This window comes from Sander lucioperca, chromosome 4 (assembly GCF_008315115.2).
Source record: "Sander lucioperca isolate FBNREF2018 chromosome 4, SLUC_FBN_1.2, whole genome shotgun sequence".
Lineage (NCBI taxonomy): Eukaryota > Metazoa > Chordata > Actinopteri > Perciformes > Percidae > Sander > Sander lucioperca.
In genome coordinates, this window is record NC_050176.1 from 194,393 (window position 1) to 218,840 (window position 24,448).

At 42.2% G+C, this 24,448-nt stretch overlaps 2 protein-coding genes and 1 long non-coding RNA gene across 4 annotated transcripts in view; 1 reads left to right on the forward strand and 2 right to left on the reverse strand.

The window, feature by feature from the left end:
* Positions 1 to 206: 206 nt before the first annotated feature.
* Positions 207 to 1,587, reverse strand: LOC116045757. 2 transcript variants are annotated; one of them, XR_004104001.2, is made up of 3 exons: positions 1,545 to 1,587; positions 884 to 1,190; positions 207 to 301 (listed from the first exon to the last, which is right to left on the reverse strand). It is a non-coding gene; the product is annotated as an uncharacterized LOC116045757 (long non-coding RNA). The 2 variants fall into 2 exon arrangements; XR_004104000.2 differs by having other exon boundaries at positions 878 to 1,190.
* A 4,574-nt stretch (positions 1,588 to 6,161) lies between these two features.
* LOC116045743 (zinc finger protein 239-like) overlaps positions 6,162 to 24,448 on the forward strand; it is a 44,079-nt gene continuing 25,792 nt past the window's right edge. Inside the window, exon 1 of the mRNA XM_031293595.2 lies at positions 6,162 to 6,327. The gene's annotated coding sequence lies outside the window, so the exon portion shown is untranslated. The remainder of the gene's footprint in view (positions 6,328 to 24,448) is intronic.
* Positions 14,495 to 16,766, reverse strand: LOC116045744 (zinc finger BED domain-containing protein 1-like). The gene is made up of 2 exons (XM_031293596.2): positions 15,913 to 16,766; positions 14,495 to 14,661 (listed from the first exon to the last, which is right to left on the reverse strand). The coding sequence occupies exons 1-2, from the start codon at positions 16,549 to 16,551 to the stop codon at positions 14,560 to 14,562; spliced, it is 741 nt and encodes a 246-aa protein (XP_031149456.1). The 5' UTR covers positions 16,552 to 16,766; the 3' UTR covers positions 14,495 to 14,559.

Consider the following 24,448-nt stretch of genomic DNA (forward strand, 5'->3'; position numbering starts at 1 on the left):
ATTTGGTAATCATTGATCATTGTTTACGTACATTAAACCACGTTTTTAGTCATTAGTAAGCTACAGGACAGCGTCTTTCAAAACATGACCTGCGCGAAAGAGAAAAAAAAAATGAATGCGTCATTGTACCCAGCACTTCTGGAAATGTACTTTCGAATGCGTCTCTGTCCCCAGCACATTTCAAACCAAACTGACGCCCATGGATGCTGCTTCTTAACTGTCAGGTGCTGGATCTCAATTTCTAGGGACAACACTTACAGCTCCAACTCTTGAATTCTTTGAGTAACACTGTCCAGTTTACCTTAAGGGGAAGAAAAAGCATACATGTTGGTAGGTTAGTTATTACTCATCTACCCATTTTCAATAAATAAAACTGAAGAAGCTTCTAAGATGGATGAGGTTTAAAACGCCAAGTCTTTTCACAGAGAGACCAGTTACTCCAAATACTGCTCCAAAAAATAGTATTTTTACTTAACTGCCATATACGTTTACTTTTTTTTGCCAAACAGATACGTGGTTACTCTTATTTGTAATACTAACCGGGAGAAGGATGGCAGGCATAGTCGTGATCATTTGTCACTGCAGGCAAAGCACCCTCTGTACTGTCAGGCATCTCATGATCAGAATCATCCAGGACAGCAACACCAAAACGCTTTCTTGCTCGCAGGTAAACTGACTCCCGAGCTTGTGAGCCGCCTCCAATATGTGTGAAATTAACCATACACTTGTCATGATACATTTTGGCAATCATTTTTCAGTCCCCAAAATGACAAAATGTAGCAGCTATATTGCATCAGGATTTAATTATTAAACATTTTGTACAAGTAATATATTATTGGATTACAGTAGTATATTAAGTTTAACGCTGTCTACCTACCCTTACCCCAATCATTCCAATGGAATCTAGATGGCATTGATCCCTGTTTGATACGGATCCGTCCACTGGCCGATGTGTGTCTATCCTCAGGGGGAAAGTGCTGACTGCACACAAAGGTGCTCCCACGAAGAATCTTAAAACTTGGTCCCTCATCTCTCCTGATCGCCCTCACCCAACGGGCACGTATTTCTCCATCAACAGGAAAATCGTAAAAACTCAGATACGGGAAATTCTGTTTGTTGTTTGAACAAAATGGTACACTGCAATAGCATCTTCTCGAAGATTGTGCCATGCTTCGGTGTTGGATGGGATACTGTTGCGATACAGACACAAGAAAAGAAACAGCTAAATTAACATTCAGCTTTGACCAGGAATCAATATTTTTCTAGCTATCCTGCACAACAGTATTTAAATAGGTGAGTTACTATACATTCCTGAATAAAGTAACTGCCTAACAATGCGTTAGAGAGCTAGCTAAGTAAACTTGTTACAGTACAGGCAGCAATGTAACGCTACCTTTTAACGTTATCGGTACCTGGTACTAAAGTTGTTGCTAGCTAACGTTAGCCCACTTTCCTAAGGCAGTGAACAATTATGAATTAACAATAACGTTAGCCTATACGTAAACGTTATTACTCTTAACTTTACTAATTTAACTTAAATGTACCTTTTGGAATTTCTTCAAGTAGCTAGCTAGTTAGTGGTCAACAACAGTTGTATTTCAGTGAGAAGTCTCAGGTTATGGGGGGGAACGGAAGTGACGTTAACCTGCTCCTCCTTAAAGGCGGAAGTTAGATGACGTCATCATGAAAAGGGTCTATTGGAGCTGGGATCAACCATGATGGTATACCTGGATAACGTATTGGTGGACATACATTAATATGCACAATGCCAATATCCTCCGCCATAGACGTTAGGGATCTGAGACAAAGGAACCCGAGAGACACAAACAGGGTCAAAAACTATAGGTATACATTAACAAAGAAGACACTGGAAAGCTAGGGCAAAAGCACTGAGACAATCTGGCAGAGGGCTACACTTTTAGATGCAAGACAAGATATGCAGTAGTTGTATCCAGATGGGATCCTGATGGAAAGTGTGCATGTGGAGACAAGGAAACAGCGAGGCATGTACTAGTCCTTTGCAAAAAGTACTCTTGTCAAAAGAGGAAACTGTTCAGGGACCTGGGAGACACTGGAGAAACTCTTTTGATCTACTCACGCTACTTCATCTGGAAAGATGGAACAAAATGAAGACACTGACAGAATATCTACATAATACTGGAATATATAAAATTATATGGACAATTGACATAGACAAAGATGTGAACAGCTAACAGTGGAGGGCAGCAATACGTCGTCATCTAGTCTGCCTAATAATTGAAAGATAATGGAATAATTTACCTGTTGAAATAAGATCCATTTTAATATTTGGTATGTTTAGGCATTTTCTGTCTTCTCTCTTTAAGATGCACTGACATTGTCATCAATGATGCCCTCATTCCCTATACCTACTGTTTATATCTAATGTTCATACCTGACAGTAGTTGGTGATTGACTCACACTCTGCCGTTTATTTATTATTAGGGCTGTCAAAATAACGCGTTAATTTCGATTAATTAATCTGAGAAAAAATAACGCGTTAATAAAAATAACGCAGATTAATCCATTCCATATTGACGTTTGACCCGGAGCCATTCTAGCCACCATTCGACTGTAAAATGAAGGAGGGAGATGAGAATGTGCTGCCTGGATCAATGATTGGAACATTTACTTGTAAAAATCTTCTTCCTGCCAACCCTGGCTACTGAAATCTGGTGCCACTGATATGTCTGCGCTTCTCTCTGATGCTCTGAAACAGACGTTACAGACAACACAAACACCGCTGCACGTGACGCTAGTTAACACTATACTCGACAGCAACTAACGTTAGCCTACCGCTAGCTAGTAGCTGGATTAAACACGGTTAAAATGCTGACAGCTAACGCTAAACGATGTAAAGTTTGACTGTGTTTTACTGTAGAGGATTCAACTATTATTTACTACTATTATTTTCAACAATTATCTAACAATCTGCAGCTGCCGTCGGAAAAACAACACAGAAATTAAACTGGTAAACTACAGCCTCGTGGTGCATTTGAAGTTATTGTAAATGTCCTTTACCCATCTGGTGGTTGTTTTTGTCGTTCAACAGCAATTTACTAGTGAAATAAGTTATTGTTATTGTTATACATTATTATTAAATCATTTAATTTTGACCATATGGCCTTAGCAATAAACAAGCTGTTCTTTAATGTCACCAACTGTTGTTTAGTAATCTTTTTTTTCTTTTCTTTTTTTACGTTCTTAAAAAGTATCGGTTCAGGCACCATTAATTATGTATGCGATTCATTTCGATTAATTAATCACAGAGTATGTAATTAATTAGATTACATTTTTTAATCGATTGACAGCCCTATTTATTATTGGCCATTTTGGCCACCTAGTAGTTGTAATGTTTTGATAAATGTATGCATGTTTTTGTTTTGTTTTTTGCCTGTTGTGTACGTTGTCATATTGATAATTTTATTTCTATTTTTGTTTTGTTTTTTATTTATTTTTCCTGTCACTCCTCTGTTGGTATGTAGTGATTGTGTTATATGTTGGGACCCCCTCGAAAATGAGATGATACATCTCAAGGGGTTATCCTATTAAACACAATTTAAACACAAGAAGAAGAAGAAGAAGAAGAAGAAGAAGAAGAAGAAGAAGAAGTAGGCTAGTAGTAGTAGCTGTGACGGTCCTGATCAAAAAGCATTGGAAATATTACACTTCCTAAAATCCCCAGACATATATTGGGAAACATATTGGGAAACATAGGCCCAGGAGAAGTGGGCTGGCTCTGATTGGGAAACGCCTGGATGGAAAATATGAGTGTGCAGACTCTGAGACAGTAAAACACAGCTCCAATGCAAGAACTATTCACAACAAAGCTTTTCAGAGATCTAGGGGCAGCTGGTGAAACAGTCTTTTCGCTATGATCCATTCTGAATTTGGATGACTGGACTAAGTTGAAGAAGCTCATGGATTTTCTACGCAGTATTGGACTTTATAATTAAATATGAATAAGTAAAGCCAATGCTGGTAACAAACAGTGGAGGGCAGCATTACGCCATTTCAGCGTCTAGTCTGCCTAATCCAAAAAAGAAAGAAAGAAAGAACATAGGCCCAGGACAAGGGGGTAAGCTTCGCTTCAGAGCTCGAATCTCCTATGGCGCCATTTTGATGCTACAAAGCGATCACCCCCCGTTAGCATTCCATTGATTGCCATTAATTTTGACGTCACTTTGACAGCGAATAACTTTACATCTGAAGCGTTTAAAGACTTTATTTGTCCATTGTTTATTTCTAAAGAAACACAACAATGTATAAAAGGCTCCATGACCTTGTACCTCACGTTATGGCTCCGTAGTATACGTTTTTGTAAAAATAGGCTAACGATTGTGTCATAACCACACGACTTACTGTCGCATAGTAGAGGAATTACCGTACAGTACAGGAGAAGCTCGCAGGCAGTTTGGACTTACATTGGCTGTTTAAGTTTAATTACTTACAGTGTTGGGCAAGTTACTTCCAAAATGTAATACATTATAGATTACTAGTTACTGTCATTTGAGAGAAATTAGTTATATTACAATATTACTGTCTCTGAATTGTAATGCGTTACACTACTTTTGCATTGCTTTTGAGTTACTTTCACCAAAATAACAGGGGAAGTTTGATTTGGCAGCTAGCTTGTGAATTTCACTACCGGATCAATAAAGTCTCCTCTTTATCCACTTTAATACATCATAGATTATTCATATTTTGTATAATTAATATAAATATGCAAAGTAACTAAAGCTATACAAATTAGATAAGTAAAACATATAATAGGCAAGTAGGAGAAAATGAAAATACTCAATTAAAAGTACGGCATTGTTGTAAAATGTTTGTTTATAGCACTTCAATAAGAAATTCATGTTGTTTAGGTTAAAACACTCTAAAGGAAATATTAAATTATAGTGCGATTAAAACTCACTATTAACATTATTTACAGTACTTGATTTACAGCTGATTTGTGAAAAGGTAGCCTACACAACCTTATTTAACAGTAATTTAGTTTTACTGCGAACCGTCACAGGAAGTGCTTTTATCTTGAAGTAGGCTACACAGAAGTTGTCTGTTGTGTAGCCTACTCTTGCTAGCTTACTGAGTCAGGCTCAAGTTGTTCACTTTCTTGTTTGTAAAACTGCAACATATTGAACAGTAAATGGTCACAGTAAAAGACAAGCGTTTTTGGTCGTCATTCGACCGGCTGATAAAAATGCAATGATATTTACGTGTAGCAAGCCTCAACATTAATTCCCGACATGTTTATATCTGTCAACCGCTGACGTACCGTCACCTGTTGGGACATGCTGTCCGTACCGTCTCTGGTTCTGACCACGGGAACAGAAACAGGACAGCTCACTTCAACGCAGCGTAACAACTCCTGAAAATAATATCCATCTCGCAAATGTATTTGTCTCTGCAGTCATCTCAACCATCGAATACAGCGACAGGAAAATAATACGGCTTTTTTTTTTTCCTGTGAAGAAATGTGTCGCGGTGTTGGTGAATTCTTAAAAAAACCAATGCACCACTAAATGTTGCGTTAAAATGCGGTGTAACTCGAGTTACTGAGATTGTAACAAGTATAATATTACCAAAATTTAATTAGTAATGCGTTATATTACTGCGTTACAGCAAAAAGGAATACATTACTGTAATTGCGTTACTTTTGTAACGCGTTACTCCCAACACTGATTACTTATGTTAACTAGCATTTTAGTTAGCAATAATTAGCCTGTGTCCATGTTATCTCCTTACATATACCTACGCTCTCCTTCTCTGCAAGATTGGGAATTATTGAGATTTCTCTTGGCACAGCTACCAGAAGACTTCCAACTTTCAGACACGTTGCTCACGTCACATTTACGTTGTTTCTCTCAGTTGGAGGCTGCGCAGTAACGCTCAGTGCTTCTAAAGGCCTTCACTGGTCTCCTTCCAGAGCAACGGGATCTGTTGGTCCATTCTTATATACAGTCTATGGCCCAGGAGGAGCTTTAATGTAGACTGTCCTCATCACCAGCAGGAGGCAGCAGTGCCTGGTCTGCCGGTAAGGAACAGAAGAAGAAGAAGTTTTAAGCGGGGTAAATGCTATATCAGATCTGCTAGACGTGTCGACGTAGTTAGGTTCAGGCATGAGGCGTGGGGATTGATTAGGGTAAGCCAATCAGAGGGCAGAATAAGGCAAAAATAAGGCGGGCCACGAGGCACGTCCTGTGACGTCTAGTGGATACAATCTAGCATCGACCAGTCAGCGGGTTGTGTCCAGATGGTAAACCATTGAAATAGACAACATCAGCAGAAGCTGTGGAAGAGCATGAGGTATTTGTTCCAATATGTTTTCTTCGTTTGCCTGGGTTATTTAGTGGTTATTGATATCACTCTGGATTTAAGGGAGCCGTCTAACCGTGGAACGTAGCGGCCTTTCTCCGGTTCTTCGCTGCTAACCTGTTACGTTATTATGCTAACGTTAGGCCGCTGGCTGCGGTGCTAAACTAGCCAAGCCTGGCTGTTGTCTGTTGGAGGGAACGAGATGCGTGTTTAGCCTGTTTGCACTGAGTTATCTTCAACCAACCTTAAGGTCTTGTTAACGTGAACGACATAGTCGAACGTTATGTGACATACTGACATGGATGTAATGTTAACGCAGACGCTCGGTTAACGTCATTAGATAGGTCTTCTTTACAAAAGTTAACGTTACATGTCCATTCACTGTGAGTTTGGATAACATTAACCCTTGTGTTGTCCTCGGGTCAAATTTGACCCATTTTTATATCAGAATTATGGGTTTCTTTGAACCAAATTGCCCCAGAATAACATGAATGCGTGGATGTACGTTGTATGGAAGCCATGTAACATTCTTGGCAGGTAAAATTAATGATTACTTTTTTTTCTTCAGTTTTATAGCATTTGAAATAAACTGTGATCCACTCAACATCCTCTGATCTTAACTATCAGTCCAAAATAATCAACAATTTCTGTTTTTTTAAACAAAAAAAAAAAAAGGTATTATGTCATTTAAATTATGTTTATTGACCATGTATTAAAAAAAAAACGTTGAATAAAGTGACAAAAACGTTTCAAAAAGCGTCAAAAAACGTTGGAAAAAGAGCCAAAAAAAGGTTAATTTGCAATTTTGACCTGGAAGGACAACAAGTTCATGGTCTACGGGAAGACAACCCAAGGGGTAAGCAGCAAGGGTTGTATGATGGGGTGATTTTAGTCAGTGTTTTCTTCCTAGGACCAGTAGCGGTGCTGAAGTGGTAGTAGGGTACATTTAGGCCGGTGTTGTATCTAACGCTGTGTTCATTTCCAAATCTGTTCCCCCATATGTGTGTCTGTTAACAACATTTTGTCAGAAACATTCAGTTGTACTGCTCATTCAAAGAATCAGAGTTTGGTAAATTAACTGATTTATTGGAATGTCTGTCATGCATTAAGACTTGGTTATACAACAGTTATTTACAACTGAATACAAAAAAGACTGAAACTTTGATCATTGCTCCAGAACAAAAACTACCCCAAATTAAACTACACCTCTGTTCTTTGGACTCCTCCTTCCAGTTGAGCCTAAGAAACCTTGGTGTTTTGTTCGACCAATCGATGTCTTTGGATGGTCATTCTAGACAGTTGGTCAGAAACTGTTTTTATCATTTGAGAAATATGTCTTAATTGAGAACAATACTGCCCAAAGTTACCATGGAGATGATCATTCATGCTTTTATTTCTTCACGGTTAGATTACTGTAATTCTCTTTTTACTTGTTTTAATAAATTTTCTCTGAGCCGTCTTCAATTGGTGCAAAATGCAGCAGCCAGGCTTTTAACAGGAACAAACAGAAGGGCACACATTACCCCAATTTTGTTTACTCTCCACTGGCTTCCAGTAAAATACAGAATTGATTATAAAATTTTTGTTTTAACTTTTAGAGCACTACATGGACAGACGCCTAAATATATCGCAGACTTGTTGACCCCTTACTCTTCTTTCCGCACGCTTCGTTCCTCAGGTCAAAATCTCCTGATGGTCCCAATAACCCGCCATAAAACTCGGGGAGACCGCTCCTTTCAGGCAGTTGCTCCCAAATTAAGGAATGCCCTGTCGCTGCGTGTGGCCGATTCTATTGTTTCTTTTACAAAACAGCTGAAGACACTCCTATTCAGACAAGCTTTCACTTGACTGAACTATCATTGTTTTTATGTTTGTATGATGTTTTTTAAATTGTTAAACTTGCTGCATGTAAAGCACTTTGTGACTCTGTCTGTGATAGGTGCTATATAAATAAAGTTTACTTACTTACTTACTTACATACCTAAACCTGAACCCTAATTGACCTCGGGTCACATTGACCCATTTTAAATTTTTGTTTTATATCAGAAAATATGGGACGTATAAGCGCTGAAAATGTGTAGAAGAAAAATTAAAAAATTTAAAACGTTGGAAAAAGCAAAAACAAATTGTGAAAAAAAGGCGTCAAAAATGTCAGTTCTTTTCAAGGTTGAAGGGAAGACAACACAAGGGCTAATACAGAACATACCTCGCTGCTTCTCCAGAGCTGAGACTCTGGCTGTACAATTTAGAGAAAAAGTAATATCGTGATTTACAATACTGCGATTACGATTGCGATAGAATGGTATCACGAGTTTACTTGATCATCAAGGAAAATGCAGAAAAAAGCTACTACATTTTTGAATTGTGTATATTTTTAACTTGAATATAGAAGTTAAACGAGCATAAGGAGAAACACATAAACAAAAATGTGCAGTAGCCTTTTAAAACAACTTAATATTTTAGAAAATTAAATAAATTCTTATTAAATAAATATGTTTTGTATGCCCTTATAAACAATGACCTTTAAGATGGGTGTAATATAATAACTAATGATTAAGTTACAAAATATACTTTGTAGAGGTCGACCGATAGTGGATTTTACCGATACCGATAGCTAGGTTGGGTCGTATTTGACGATAACCGATTAATCGACGATAGTATTTATAAATACATTGTTTTAAAAAAAAAAGTCCAGACGCTTTTGCCAATAATCAAAATAATAATGTCATATTTATTGATATTACACCCACAGCAATGCTACACAAGCATGTGTGTTGTCTAAAACAGTTCTCCTACATATTTGGAGTCGTCCAGTGCAAAAATAAACATAATGAGCATTATAATTCATATAAAAGACAAACAATCTCAAAACAGTGACGCCATTCTTCTCTGTAGAATGGTTTAGAACGGTAACAGACGATCTCTGACCTGGGGTGATCTATCTCTCCCACTATACTCTTTGTTCTCGCTTGGATGCCCATATAAGGCGTAATGTGTGACGGACCTGCCTTCCCATTGGTTGAAAACATAAACAAAGGCATCATGGGAGATTCCCTTGTCGGTAGCTCCTACTGTCTATGGGTAGCACGGAGTTAGCGGCAGAAATGACCTAAAATGTGATGAATTATGGAGATCAAGTGGATAAATCTTGGCTGTAACAGTTTGGATTTAATGCTCAACAACCTCGAAAAAAGGCACAAGTTCCAGGCTAGATAGAAAATCACCTGTAAAGGCTAGAAAGACACCAAAGACACCCCCGTGACGGCTAACTCGTTAGCTTTTAGCTGCAGCAACCAGTAAGTCTCTACGTTTAACTGTTATTAAATTATCTAAATATGAATCAGAGGTGCTGTTTGGGATCGTGGACGATCCTTTAGGGTTCTGATTCTGACATTTGGGTCGGACTTGCGTTTATTTTTGTCAGTGTTTTAACCGCTTGAGGTAAGTTAGCCTACTACTAATGTTTAGCGTCATCTCAGCCTCGAAAGCAAACAAACATACTGTTGTGCTGTTCTTTCTCTACTAATGCAGCATCTATTCAACAAATTAATATGTACTGTATACATACCTTTTTGCTGTCGATGCTTTAAACGTGCATCTAATGTCAGCCTTCTCCGCACAGCATGTGCTCTCCGTGCAGCGCGCAGTAACACGTGTCGAAAATAAACAACACAGGCATCAGTGATAGTTTTTATTTCGCCTCTGTAATGCATGATGCCAGCAGACCCTTCTCAGCTCTCGTGTACTGTGTAATGAATGACAGCGCGCGCCTCTCAGCCGCTCCAGCAATCCATTGGTATCGATTTTTGCCGATAACGATAGTTCCACCAATCGACTATCGGTGCCGATTAATCGGCAAAACCGATTAATCGGTCAACCTCTAATTCTTTGTACAGCTTCTTCATGCTCTGAACCCCTCTACACTTCTGATACTCACATACACGACACTAGGGCTGGGACGATGATGGCATTACCGCAACACCGGAGGTGACGTGACTCTACCGCAGTGATTTTATCATCACCGCATTTCTTTTCTTTTTTTACTTTTTTGCTGGCAAAAGTTACAGGAGAACAGATGTCGTGTGATATGAAATATAATGAACACAATAGTCATTCTTTAGTTCTCCTCATCGACTGTCTTCTATCCTATGCTCAAGAGATTATGGCGAGAAAAAAAACTTAAAGGGGTGGTTCAGAATTTTGAACATAAGACCTTATTTCCAAGTTAGCCAGTGTGTTATTTATCAGTGGAGACAGTTTTTAACACTTTTCATCCAGGCCTTCCAGTTGCAGAGTTCACTGGTGCTAGGCTAGTGCAAGTCAACAGTATCTGCTAGCCTGCTATTAAAAACAGTGTACTGTAAAATGAATTATAACACCAGACTATCGATGTAAATGTCTGTTGATAGAATAATGTTAAAAATAAAACTACCCTTGCAACGCATTGCAGTAGTTATACTTTGTTCCCTGTAGTTGGTAGCACAGGCTACAGCAGCGGCGGAGTGATATTACCTAGGCAACCGAGAAAGCTGGTTCACATGACAATCATGCAAGTTTATTTACCTCCTGCCAGGCTGTAATACACATAACGTTTACGGTACATGAAAGCACACGGCCTAGCAATTTGCATGTAAAATGTCCGAATTTACATTACTTTTCTGTCAGCTGTTACCTAAAGTTAGCGGTTAGCCCAGCCAGGTATCTACCAAGGGTGTAGCTATACCGTTAGCTACACTATTGTCACTCTCCGCAATGCATTGAACTGTAACGTTATCTCCACTAACGTTGTCAGTCTCAATCTATCAGTAGCAGCTAGGCTAACGTTATGAAAGGGGCTAGCTTTATTAGCTGGAGTAGCCTACCAAAAGTTATTACCTGTTCATCAGTAGCTGTTGGTGCATCTGGAAAGATGGATAGAACCGCATTCGTTATCAGTGACTTGTGGTCATTTTAGATTGCGAGTTTTTTCAAAGCATCTGGTCTAAAATGATCACTATAAATTCGCATCTTGAGTAGAGTCTCGGCCGGTGTCTCGATGTCCAAGCCAGCAGCAAGAAGCCACAGTTGGTTCCTTTCTGGATCTCGCAATGGAAATTTGTGGAAACTTTGTGGTGCCAAAACCAAACAGATGGTTTATTTTTACAATTTGTAAATGCACACTGAATCACCATGTTGCCTAATCCTTAGTTTCCAATCCAATGCTTTAATACCAATGTACTAGGCCACTAGGTGTCCCGACTGTAGTGCGCTTCTCTGTTTACTTTTCGGAGCAGTACTACTAACCGGAGCAAAGTAAAATTCCGCCGCTGCTGGGAAAGTAGTCCCTCAAAATGTAATGTGATCATTATTTCTAACATTATTCTATCAACAGACATTTACATTGATAGTCTGGCATTATAATTTATTTGCCTTTGGTGTACTGTGGAGTGGATAAGACTGTTTTTAATGGCAGGCTAGCAGATACTGTTGACTTGCACTAGCCTAGCACCAGCGAACTCTGCAACTGGAAGGACTGGATGAAAAGTGTTAGCCTAAACAGTTCTCCACTGATAAATAACACACTGGCTAACTTGGAAATAAGGTCTTATGTCCAAAATTCTGAACCACCCCTTTAAGTTGCTCGTCACTTCATTTTTGCACAAGAGGATGGATAGTCCATTATATACGCTATATGGGGGATTTCTTTTGTGTGTCCGATTATTATGAATTATTTCTACAGGTAACGTTTAATATAATACACGGTAGGGAAGGCAAAGACATTTCTCCGTTCTCAGCTGAGGTGGACGCATTAACGTTAACGCTGCAGTGTTTTATCATCGCACTTTAGCCTAGCAGCTAGTGGAGTTTCCTTCTGTTTATAGCTTAATCCCGACAAAACCGCACAGTTAAATTTCAGACAGACAGTATGATAATAACATCTAAAACACAAGAGTCACTCACAGTGAATCTGATTCATCAGGGGTTTCTGTGACATGACAAATAGTTTTAAAGTACTGATGTTTAAAATACACAGAGCTGAAGGATTGTAGCCCTGTAGCGATTGGAAAAGTCATGTCACGCCACTAACAACCTGTGTGAAACAAATGTCTCTTGGCAGTCGGTGTCTCTATCGTTCATCAAATCGCTCTGAAAGTGATCCCAACGATATTGTTCGCGGTTGTGGTGTGGACTCCGCCATCAACTGGAATTATACTGATTTTTAAAACTATATATTTATAGTTATTGTTCTTGGTGTGGACGGCCCTTTAACATTACTGACTTACATAAGGCTGCAAAGAGATCTCTCCATCGCATTCAGGGTTTCCCGCAGCACTTTGCAGCTCGGACGGCCCGCCTAAGCTGGGGAACCCTACCGCCTTAACTAGGTCATCAAAAAAAAAATGAGAGAAAGAAAAAGAGACGTGGTCTGTCGCTGTCTGGAGGATAACTAGCTAGTTGATATCGCGCGTGTGTTTCCGTGAGAACAATCGCCATTTCACCGTCTGAGTTTGTCAACAAATGTGTGGCAGCTGCGGCATGCCTGAGCAGAGACGGGGTGAGTGGACTTTACCGGAGCGTTGGCATACGGCAGGCAGAGAACCCCCCTACCCCCCCGGTCAGATGGCAAACCTACCACCTTAACTAACACATTTTCTGCGGGAAACCCTGGCATTTATTCCATGGCAACATCTCCCTGTGACAGCTGCATCTTGTCTAGCAGCTCCTCCAACTTTTAGACACACCAGCTAGCAGGGCCGTTTCTAGCCCAAAGGGCCAACTTCTTCTTAAAAAGGACAACACTTGCAAACTTGGCCTTTGTTTGTGGTGTTACTGATTCACCTCTAGTCTCTAATCTTTTCAGATGAATTTGTATAAAAAGGTTGCTGGTTGATCATATAATCATTTTCAAAACATTAAAAACTGTTACTGTGTTATTTCTGTTTCAAAAGGCAGCAACAAAACACATTAACATTTAGAGTGTTAATGTAATTTCATACATTAGCAGTGAAATTAATGAATGCATAGTAATCGTGAAACCTTGATTATTTTTCAGACTATAATCGTACCAACAAAATCTGTAATTGTTGCATCCCTACTGCTGAGTCGCCCTCTCTGCTCTCAGGCGTCTGCCCTCAGCATTGTCTGCAAACTTCTTTTTTTCATTTTTTTTATTTTTAACTTTATGAACTTTATTTTGAGCTTTCTGAACTGTCTGTGGAAGATATCAACAGAGAGGAGAGAAAGCAATGTGACTGTAAATTACATCAAAACACAGTAAAGACTCTAACATTGAGCTGAAATGGAAACACTGTGCTGCAACATATGTTTTAAGGTTTAAGCCGATGTTTTTTTCGAGAGCAACGCCTTTCATATTTGTATTGCCAACGGATAAAACCACAGTGTCTTGAGAAGCTCAAGCTTGTTGTTTTATTGTTCACTTTTATCTCACTTTACATCATCTTTGCTATCTCTTTTTCCTCTCGCTTTTCCTCACAGCTGCACTCACACGCTAATCTCTTACCGCTCGCTCTCCTTGCGCGACCACACGGGCACTCATGTCACTCGCTTAAGGCCTTGCCATTCTTGTTCTAACTTATGCTACTCTCGTAAGGGGATTGCGGTTAACCGCCATATCGCTGTGATACGTGGCTTCTTCACAGAGGTAAGAAAAAAACTATACTGTCACAGCCCTACACGCTGCTGCCTAAACGCTCGATGAGCAGCGCTGCCTGGAAGGAGCAGTTGGGGGCAAAAAACACTGATAAACTGCCTAAACACGCTGACAGGTCGTATCTTCTGGGGACTTTATGAGGGGAGTGCTTAATACATCCATGGGGAAGCATAATTCAGAGGGCAAAATCTGTGAGTTTACATTTAACTTTTGTAAGGAACTCTGTTCTGATGTCTGTATATGTGCTACATGTAGGCCTGTCACGATAAAAAATGTTGCTGGACGATAAATTGTCCCAGAAATTATTGCGATAAACGATAATATTGTCGTTCTGAGACCATTTTCATCTAATATAATGATAATGGCATAATAATGCAGGTACACCTTTTTCAAAGATTAATAAACTTTTATTTCTAAAGAATATTTAACACTGGAACTGGAAGACATTTTAAATATCCACAATAAATTAACAAAATATGCAAAAAGCTTTTTAAAAATAATTTCTCCAGCATAAAGCTTTGTTTAAATAAAGCAAACGTCTATGTCCACCAAGGACGAGAGAGAGAGAGATTTTATGGCAGATTCCGAGCAAGAAATACCAACATGTTGACTTTGTGTGGCTTAAGGCAGGATCTCTCAGGAGTAGCAATATTGCCAGCTGTGCTAAACATTCTCTTTGAGCTGGTTAAGGGGTGGGCGATATGGACAAAAAATATCTCTATTTTTGGCGATTTCGATGATAACGATAATTAGATGATAGCCTTTAAAAATGTGTTTTTGAAAGTCCAAGTTACTTAATCACTGATGATAATAATGGGCACAATGTTGAATGAAAACAGTTCTTATTTATTCTCTTTAAAATGTAAGTATTCAAGTAAAAACAATTCAAAGACATACAAAATACTAATTGAACTAGTGTAGGAACATTGAACTCTGAGTAAACATTCAGTTGTTCACCTCTGCTGTGATGTAAATTATGCAGCACACAAGCAAGATGAAATCATAACAATAAACAAAGGGCTCTGTTCTGTAACATATTGCACACAACGATGTCCTTATTGGAAGCAGTCCTGGAGCTGGGATAGGGCAGTGTCAGGCCAGGTTTTGATAGTCGTACTTGGCTGTATAGTCCTTCTGACCGGGATTTATGCTGGGATCAGGAGTAGTTGGATGTGATCTGACTGGCCCAGGTGAGGGAGAGGCGTAGTTCTGTATGCTTTCTTGATGTTAGAGTATGCTACATGGTCTAGTGTGTTCTTCCCCCTAGTAGCACAATCTACATGTGGAAAAAGCTGGGGAAAACAGACTTTAAGGACGCCTTGTTAAAGTCCCCTGCTACAATATGTATCCCCTCCAGATGATCGCGCTGCAGTTTGTTCGCTATGGTTAGCAGTGAGCCAAACTTGTGCTAACGTTAGCATCGGGGGCTATGTAGACGGCAATGTGCTGTTTTTGTGGTAAATAAAATGGCCTGTATATTACCGACAGGGCTTCCAGGTCAGGTGAGCAGTGCAGGGCAACGATCGTGCTGTTGGTACTCCATTCATTATGCACAAAAATGCACAGTCCTCCTCTGGTCTTGCCGGAGTTCTTGTCTCGATCCTGCCGGTAGCTAGCTCAGCCTGCTAGCTGCCGACAACAATCCACGGAGCGCCTGGTCTGGCCATGTCCTCCGGGATGTTATAAGCCGCCTGGAAGGCTCTCGTAACGGCTGTGTTGTATCGTAGTCCTATATTGATTAGTTCAGTATGGCTGTACCTTGTACAATTGCGCGCCGCCAACTTTGTTGACAGTAGTGAATGTGTAGCGTTCCAATGCGTGTTTTGAGTGTTTTTTTCTAAGTAATTTAAATACTCGATAATGTCAATTTGCACATCGTTAACACAACAATGACGATATTATCGTAGATGATGTATATCGCCCACCCCTAAGCTGGTGCTTGTTGCACAAATACACATGTATTTTTGGGCCAACTTGGCCATCAAAGGATATCTTCTTTGATTGTAATGCCACCACATCAAGGGATCACAAGATGCATCAAGTGCATCTTCTTGGAGGAACTTGGTCAGCTCTGCATCAGCCTGTACTCTTTTTGGAAATGCAGCCTGGGCCTGACTGAGATGACGAGCTTTTCTGTTTTGAAGAAGGTCACTCAGCCTCTTCTTCTTGGTGGGTGCGGCAGCAGTAGGTTCATCCTCGTTTCCTCCAGCGGCTTTGCTGCAGCTCTCACCACTGGTACCTTCTCCACTTCCTTCTGGTCCTAAGTCCAGTAGCTCTTGCACAAGCTGATGTTTGACATCATCCAATGCACATGCCTCCTCCATGCTGCCACGATACCTTGGATCCAAAATGGTGGCCTTTCTCAGGAGAATTTGGATTGCAGGTGAGCTGTATTTTTCAGTCAGTACCCTGCACATGTTTTGTTTAATACTGGCTGTCGGTGCAGTGACATCAGGGCCTGGAGAGAGGTAATCTTTAATCAGTTCCAGCACAGGCTTAACTGAGGACACCGTGACGTATTTTTCCCCTGAGAGGATGTCTGTGAAGTCAGCCAGTGGTTTCATTGCTGCGTTGATGGACTCCAACACGGAAACATCCTGCCAGGTTGGGTTGAGGTAGCTATGTTTTCTGTCTTCAACCAGGACACGTCTTATGGCTGGGAGTTGCTGAACATAGGAGCTCAGCTTCGCGGCTGAGACACGAATAGACTATTAACTTAAAGCTTTTACTCTTAAACGCAAAAGGCATGTCCACTTTAATAAAAAAAGAATATTTATTAAACAAACCAGATCAAGACGAGAGCAGAAACGAAATAAAGTGCATAACTTAAAAATAAAGCATAGGCTCAAAAAAAAAATTAAAATAATGAAGTGCCCAAATCCAATAAATAATACTAGAAATAAATGTGCACAATAATAAAAGGGAACCATAAAAGTACAACATGTTATTTAGCCAAATTTTAAACCGAAACAAAATAAAGTGCATAACAACAACAAGGTAGGCTCACTCAGAACAAATACAAAAATAAATAAATCAAATGCCCAAATCCACAAGTATTTCAAATAAATGTGCAAAATTATAAAAGGTTATTAATGTCCAAAACGAAATAATGTAAAAACAATGAAATAAACAAATGGCTACTCACTCACAGAGAGTACAATCAGTGTCCACTGTCCACAAACTATCCACACCTTTTTGCCTTGTGTGCGAGAAACACCAGCATATCCACATTCTTTGGAAGGAGACATAGGGCTCCAGACTGCGACCAAATGGTCGCATTTTGCGACCAAAATTTGAGAGTGTGCGACTGAATTTTACATCCAGTCACACATGTGCGACCAGTAAATTTGCCCCCTTTTTACACGTTAAACGTCAAAATTTTCGGTACCTGAGAGCGCGTAAGTTCAACCTTATCTGTCCTCTCTGAAAATTGACAGAGAGCGGAGCTCTGACACAAACACACACACTCGCACACACGCATAGCTGCGGACGGTGCAAACTACGTCGGCTCTGCAGTTTTGTTGAAGTCACAGTGAGTCACGGAAATGCCGATAAAGTGGTTTCAAGTGTGGTTACAGTTTTTCAAAACTTCACGCAGACAGCGTTTGCTGTGATATAATAATGGAGAGCCTAAGCTGTTGACATAACACTTCCTAAGCAGGCACAACAGTGGTTTCTGTGCCCTGGTGACTGACTGACAGACTGAGGTTGTAAGGCAAGGCAACTTTATTTCTACAGCACCTTTCAGCAACAAGGCAATTCAAAGTGCTTTACATGAAATATTAAAGAGCAATTAAAAACGGTTATGAAAATAAAACGAAGAAAAAACGAAAAGATTATACAAATACAAGAATAAAAGTTACAGTGAGTAAGAAATGAATAATTATTCAATTTAATAGGTTGTAGGGATGGGTTTGGGAGGAGAGAGAGGGGTTTTATTTTTGTTTAATTTATTTAGAGTGTAACATATTCTAATAAAATAACATAATGTTCTAAGTACATAGGATAAATAGGTTTGACAATATTTTTTACAACTGAAATAATTTTTTGTAATTATAGAGGGAAAGTACCAAAAAAAAGGTACCGTTGGGTAACGGAACTGAATTTCAGGTATCGGTACCGATATTGCTTCAGTAGTAGCCTAAACAACGCATGTTTAATTTTAAGTTGAATTCATTGTGTGTGTGTGTATATATATATATATATATATATATATATATATATATATATATATATATATATATAACACCCTGCTATTTTGCAAGTTCTCCCACTTAGAAATCATGGAGGGGTCTGAAATTGTCATCGTAGGTGCATGTCCACTGTGAGAGACATAATCTAAAAAAAAAAAAAATCCAGAACTCACAATGTATGATTTTTTAACTATTTATTTGTATGATACAGCTGCAAATAAGTATTTCAACACCTGAGAAAATCAATGTTAATATTTGGTACAGTAGCCTTTGTTTGCAATTACAGAGGTCAAACGTTTCCTGTAGTTTTTCACCAGGTTTGCAGACACTGCAGGAGGGATTTTGGCCCACTCCTCCACACAGATCTTCTCTAGATCAGTCAGGTTTCTGGGCTGTCGCTGAGAAACACGGAGTTTGAGCTCCCTCCAAAGATTCTCTATTGGGTTTAGGTCTGGAGACTGGCTAGGCCACGCCAGAACCTTGATATGCTTCTTACAGAGCCACTCCTTGGTTATCCTGGCTGTGTGCTTCGGGTCATTGTCATGTTGGAAGACCCAGCCTCGACCCATCTTCAATGCTCTAACTAAGGGAAGGAGGTTGTTCCCCAAAATCTCGCAATACATGGCCCCGGTCATCCTCTCCTTAATACAGTGCAGTCGCCCTGTCCCATGTGCAGAAAAACACCCCCAAAGCATGATGCTACCACCCCCATGCTTCACAGTAGGGATGGTGTTCTTGGGATGGTACTCATCATTCTTCTTCCTCCAAACATGGTTAGTGGAATTATGACCAAAAAGTTCTATTTTGGTCTCATCTGACCACATGACTTTCTCCCATGACTCCTCTGGATCATCCAAATGGTCATTGGCAAACTTAAGACGGGCCTTGATATGTGCTGGTTTAAGCAGGGGAACCTTCCGTGCCATGCATGATTTCAAACCATGACGTCTTAGTGTATTACCAACAGTAACCTTGGAAATGGTGGTCCCAGCTCTTTTCAGGTCATTGACCAGCTCCTCCCGTGTAGTTCTGGGCTGATTTCTCACCTTTCTTAGGATCATTGAGACCCCACGAGGTGAGATCTTGCATGGAGCCCCAGTCCGAGGGAGATTGACAGTCATGTTTAGCTTCTTCCATTTTCTAATGATTGCTCCAACAGTGGACCTTTTTTCACCAAGCTACTTGGCAATTTCCCCGTAGCCCTTTCCAGCCTTGTGGAGGTGTACAATTTTGTCTCTAGTGTCTTTGGACAGCTCTTTGGTCTTGGCCATGTTAGTAGTTGGATTCTTACTGATTGTATGGGGTGGACAGGTGTCTTTATGCAGCTAACGACCTCAAACAGGTGCATCTAATTTAGGATAATAAATGGAGTGGAGGTGGACATTTTAAAGGCAGACTAACAGGTCTTTGAGGGTCAGAATTCTAGCTGATAGACAGGTGTTCAAATACTTATTTGCAACTGTATCATACAAATAAATAGTTAAAAAATCATATATTGTGATTTCTGGATTTTCTTTTTTTTAGATAATGTCTCTCACAGTGGACATGCACCTACGATGACAATTTCAGACCCCTCCATGATTTCTAAGTGGGAGAACTTGCAAAATAGCAGGGTGTTCAAATACTTATTTTCCTCACTGTATATATATATTTATTTATTTATTTATTTTTTGTTCATGACAGCGATGGTGCTGTCGATTAACCTATGTTGCATCTTCAAAAGTGACACTGAATTTGCATCTATTATCAAAGTATTTATTAGTAATACAGTGGAAATTTGTAGAAATGTGAATATTTGGTTAGCATGTTGATTTACGGTGTGTGCCCCTAAATTTTCTGGTTGCTCCCCTAAAATTTTCAGTTGGGGGCCACTGTGCTCCTAGTGTAAAAAGTTTGTCTGGAGCCCTGAGACAGCTTCTTGCTTTATTGACAATAAATCCTGCCTTGGAGAAAATGCGTTCAGAAGGCGTGGATGTTGCAGGGATAAAGAGCAGTCACTTTGCAACTCGGGCCAGGTTCGGGTATCTGTCTTGGTTTTTTTTTCCACCACCCCAATGGTCCAGAGTCAATTTTGGTTCTGTCCTGAAGATAGTTTTTCATTTCTTCTGTGCTTCTCCCACCTGATTCTGTAGAAACCAGATCTTCCTCATCTCTGCACAACAGCATAGCAATCTCCTTTTCTTTGTTGGTTTTCTGTTTTTTTGACACATGTTGCTCCTCACCTCCAGGTTCTCCTGTGCCTGAGTGCACTCAGTCGGTCTGCCAGCTGTATAGGCCTCATCTCGTTTGGCATCATCCAGCTGCTTAAAACGAGGGTCTACTACTGCAGCTGTAATGTATACACTGTTAGTCATCATCATCATCCATCCATCCATCTCCATCCATCTTCGTCCGCTTATCCGGTGTCGGGTCGCGGGGGGAGCAGCTCCAGCAGGGGACCCCACACTTCCCTTTCCCGAGCCACATTAACCAGCTCCGACTTGGGGATCCCGAGGCATTCCCAGGCCAGGTTGGAGATATAATCCCTCCACCTAGTCCTGGGTCTTCCCCGAGGCCTCCTCCCAGCTGGATGTGCCTGGAACACCTCCCTAGGGAGGCGCCCAGGGGGCATCCTTACTGGATGCCCAAACCACCTCAACTGGCTCCTTTCGACACGAAGGAGCAGCGGCTCTACTCCGAGCTCCTCACGGATGACTGAGCTTCTTACCCTATCTCTAAGGGAGACGCCAGCCACCCTCCTGAGGAAACCCATTTCGGCCGCTTGTACCCTGGATCTCGTTCTTTCGGTCATGACCCAGCCTTCATGACCATAGGTGAGGGTAGGAACGAAAACTGACTGGTAGATCGAGAGCTTTGCCTTCTGGCTCAGCTCTCTTTTCGTCACAACGGTGCGATAAATTGAATGTAATACCGCACCCGCTGCGCCGATTCTCCGACCAATCTCCCGCTCCATTGTCCCCCCCACTCGCGAACAAGACAACAAGGTATTTGAACTCCTTCACTTGGGGTAAGGACTCTTTCCCTACCTGGAGAAGGCACTCCATCGGTTTCCTGCTGAGAACCATGGACTCAGATTTAGAGGTGCTGATCCTCATCCCAGCTGCTTCACACTCGGCTGCGAACCGATCCAGTGAGTGCTGAAGGTCACAGGCCGATGATGCCATCAGGACCACATCATCCGCAAAAAGCAGCGATGAGATCCCCAGCCCACCGAACTGCAACCCTTCTCCACCCCGACTACGCCTCGATTTCCTGTCCATAAATATTACAAACAGGATTGGTGACAAAGCGCAGCCCTGGCGGAGGCCAACCCTCACCTGAAACGAGTCCGACTTACTGCCGAGAACCCGGACACAGCTCTCGCTTTGGTCGTACAGAGATTGGATGGCCCTGAGAAGAGACCCCCTCACCCCATACTCCCGCAGCACCTCCCACAGTATCTCCCGGGGGACCGGGTCATACGCCTTCTCCAAATCCCCGAAACACACGTAGACCGGTTGGGCATACACCCAGGCTCCCTCCAGGATCCTTGCGAGAGTAAAGATCTGGTCCATTGTTCCACGACCAGGACGGAATCCACATTGTTCCTCTTCAATCTGAGGTTCGACTATCGGCCGAACCCTCCTTTCCAGCACCTTCGAGTAGACTTTACCTGGGAGGCTGAGAAGTGTGATACCCCTGTAATTGGCACACACCCTCTGGTCCCCCTTTTTGAAAAGGGGAACCACCACCCCGGTCTGCCACTCCTTAGGCACCGTCCCAGACTTCCACGCAATGTTGAAGAGGCGTGTCAACCAAGACAGCCCCTCCACACCCAGAGCCTTGAGCATTTCTGGACGGATCTCATCAATCCCAGGGGCTTTGCCACTGTGGAGTTGTTTGACTACATCAGTGACTTCCGCCTGGGAAATTGACGACACTCCCCCATCATCCTCCAGGTCTGCCTCTAATATAGAGGGCGTATTGGTCGGATTCAGGAGTTCCTCAAAGTGCTCCTTCCACCGCTCTATTACCTCCTCAGTCGAGGTCAACAGCATCCCATCTTTACTGTACACAGCTTGGATGGTTCCCCGCTTCCCCCTCCTGAGGTGGCGAACGGTTTTCCAGAAGCACCTTGGTGCCGACCAAAAGTCCTTCTCCATGTCTTCTCCAAACTTCTCCCACACCCGCTGCTTTGCCTCTTTCACGGCAAAGGCTGCAGCCCTTCGGGCCCTTCGGTACCTTGCAACTGCCTCCGGAGTCCTCTGGGATAACATATCCCGGAAAGACTCCTTCTTCAGTCGGACGGCTTCCCTGACCACCGGTGTCCACCACGGTGTTCGTGGGTTACCGCCCCTTGAGGCACCTAAGACCCTAAGACCACAGCTCCTCGCCGCAGCGTCAGCAATGGAAACTTTGAACATTGTCCACTCGGGTTCAGTGCCCCCAGCCTCCACAGGGATGCACGAAAAGCTCTGCCGGAGGTGTGAGTTGAAAGTCTGTCGGACAGGGGCCTCCTCCAGACGTTCCCAATTTACCCGCACTACCCGTTTGGGCTTACCAGGTCTGTCCAGAGTCTTCCCCCACCCCCTGACCCAACTCACCACCAGATGGTGATCGGTTGACAGCTCTGCCCCTCTCTTCACCCGAGAGTCCAAAACATACGGCCTCAGATCAGATGAAACGATTATAAAATCGATCATTGACCTTTGGCCTCGGGTGCTCTGGTACCAAGTACACTTATGAGCATCCCTATGTTCGAACATGGTGTTCGTTATAGACAATCCATGACTAGCACAGAAGTCCAACAACAAACAACCACTCTGGTTTAGATCAGGGAGGCCGTTCCTCCCAATCACGCCTCTCCATGTGTCTCCATCATTGCCCACGTGCGCGTTGAAGTCCCCCAGCAGGACTATGGAGTCCCCCACTGGAGCCCCATGCAGGACTCCATTCAAGGTCTCCAAGAAGGCCGAATACTCCAAACTCTTGTTTGGTGCATATGCACAAACAACAGTCAGAGTTTTCCTCCCCCCCACAACCCGCAGGCGTAGGGAGGCGACCCTCTCGTCCACCGGGGTAAACTCCAATGTAGCGGCGCTCAGCCGGGGGCTTGTGAGTATCCCCACACCCGCCCGGCGCCTCACACCCTGGGCAACTCCGGAGAAGAAAAGAGTCCAACCCCTATCCAGGAGTATGGTTCCAGAACTGAGACTGTGCGTAGAGGTAAGCCCCACCAGATCTAACCGGTAGCGCTCCACCTCCCGCACAAGTTCCGGCTCCTTCCCCCACAGAGAGGTGACGTTCCACGTCCCCAGAGCCAGCGTCTGCTGCCCGGGTCTGGTCCGTCGAGGCCCCTGACCTTCACTGCCACCCATGTGGCAGCGCACCCGACCCCAGCGGTTCCTCCCACAGGTGGTGGGCCCATGGGTTGGAGAGATGGATGCCACGTAGCCTTTTCGGGCTGTGCCCGGCCGAGCTCCATGGCAAACTCGGCCACCAGACGCTCGCTGACGAGCCCTCCATCTGGGCCTGGCTCCAGACGGGGGCCCCGGGCTTCCTCCGGGCAGGGTCACTCCATCTCTACCTCATTTTTTCATGGGGGTTTTTAAACTCCCACCTACTGTCAATTTCTTTGACCAGCTTGCTTTTCATTTTTTTGGTAATGGGGCTGTCATCAGCCGTGATGGCCAGGTGACGTTTCTTCAAGTTTGCCAGCATGGGTACTGTTGCAGACAGGGATGTGTTCCGATTTGTCCTCTTCAGACAGCAGCTAGGTCAGGGTTGTCATCGGTTTCAGCACATTTTTTATGTCCTCTCCTCAATGTTTCCAGTGTGCTGTGGTAAGGTCCAGTGTACTGCTGTCACTCTTCTTCGTAAAGTTTTGGTCAGACAGCACTGCGGTAATGGGCCAGCGTTGCTCCAGCAGTCGCTCCAACATTGAAAATGTTGAGTTCCAACGTGTAGACACATCCTGAATTAGTTCATGCTGAGAGACATTTTGCTGCTCCTGCTTCTGTTTTAGCCCAGTTTTTGCTTTGTGCCCCTTTTTGAAATATCCCACCAGATGACGTGATGCAGCCACGGCACGACCAATTGGCTCTTGTTTGAGTGCAGCGTTAATACAGAGCTGCAAAGTGTGTTTCTTCCTGTGTGTGCCTCTATTTGTTTTGTCTCAAGCACAAGACTGCTTTCCAATCTCCATCAATGAAATGGGCAGTCACTGTCATATACGACTCCATTCTAAGAGATGTCCACATATCTGTGGTCAAGCTCAGTGCCTCGCTGT

Coding starts and splice junctions, on each gene's coding strand:
- LOC116045744 (XM_031293596.2), bottom strand. CDS start 16,551: ATGAAACCACTGGCTGACTTCACAGACATCCTCTCAGGGGAAAAATAC. Junction 14,662..15,912: donor CAACAAGCACCAGCTTAGGG/GTGGGCGATATA, acceptor ACCAGCTCAAAG/AGAATGTTTAGCACAGCTGG.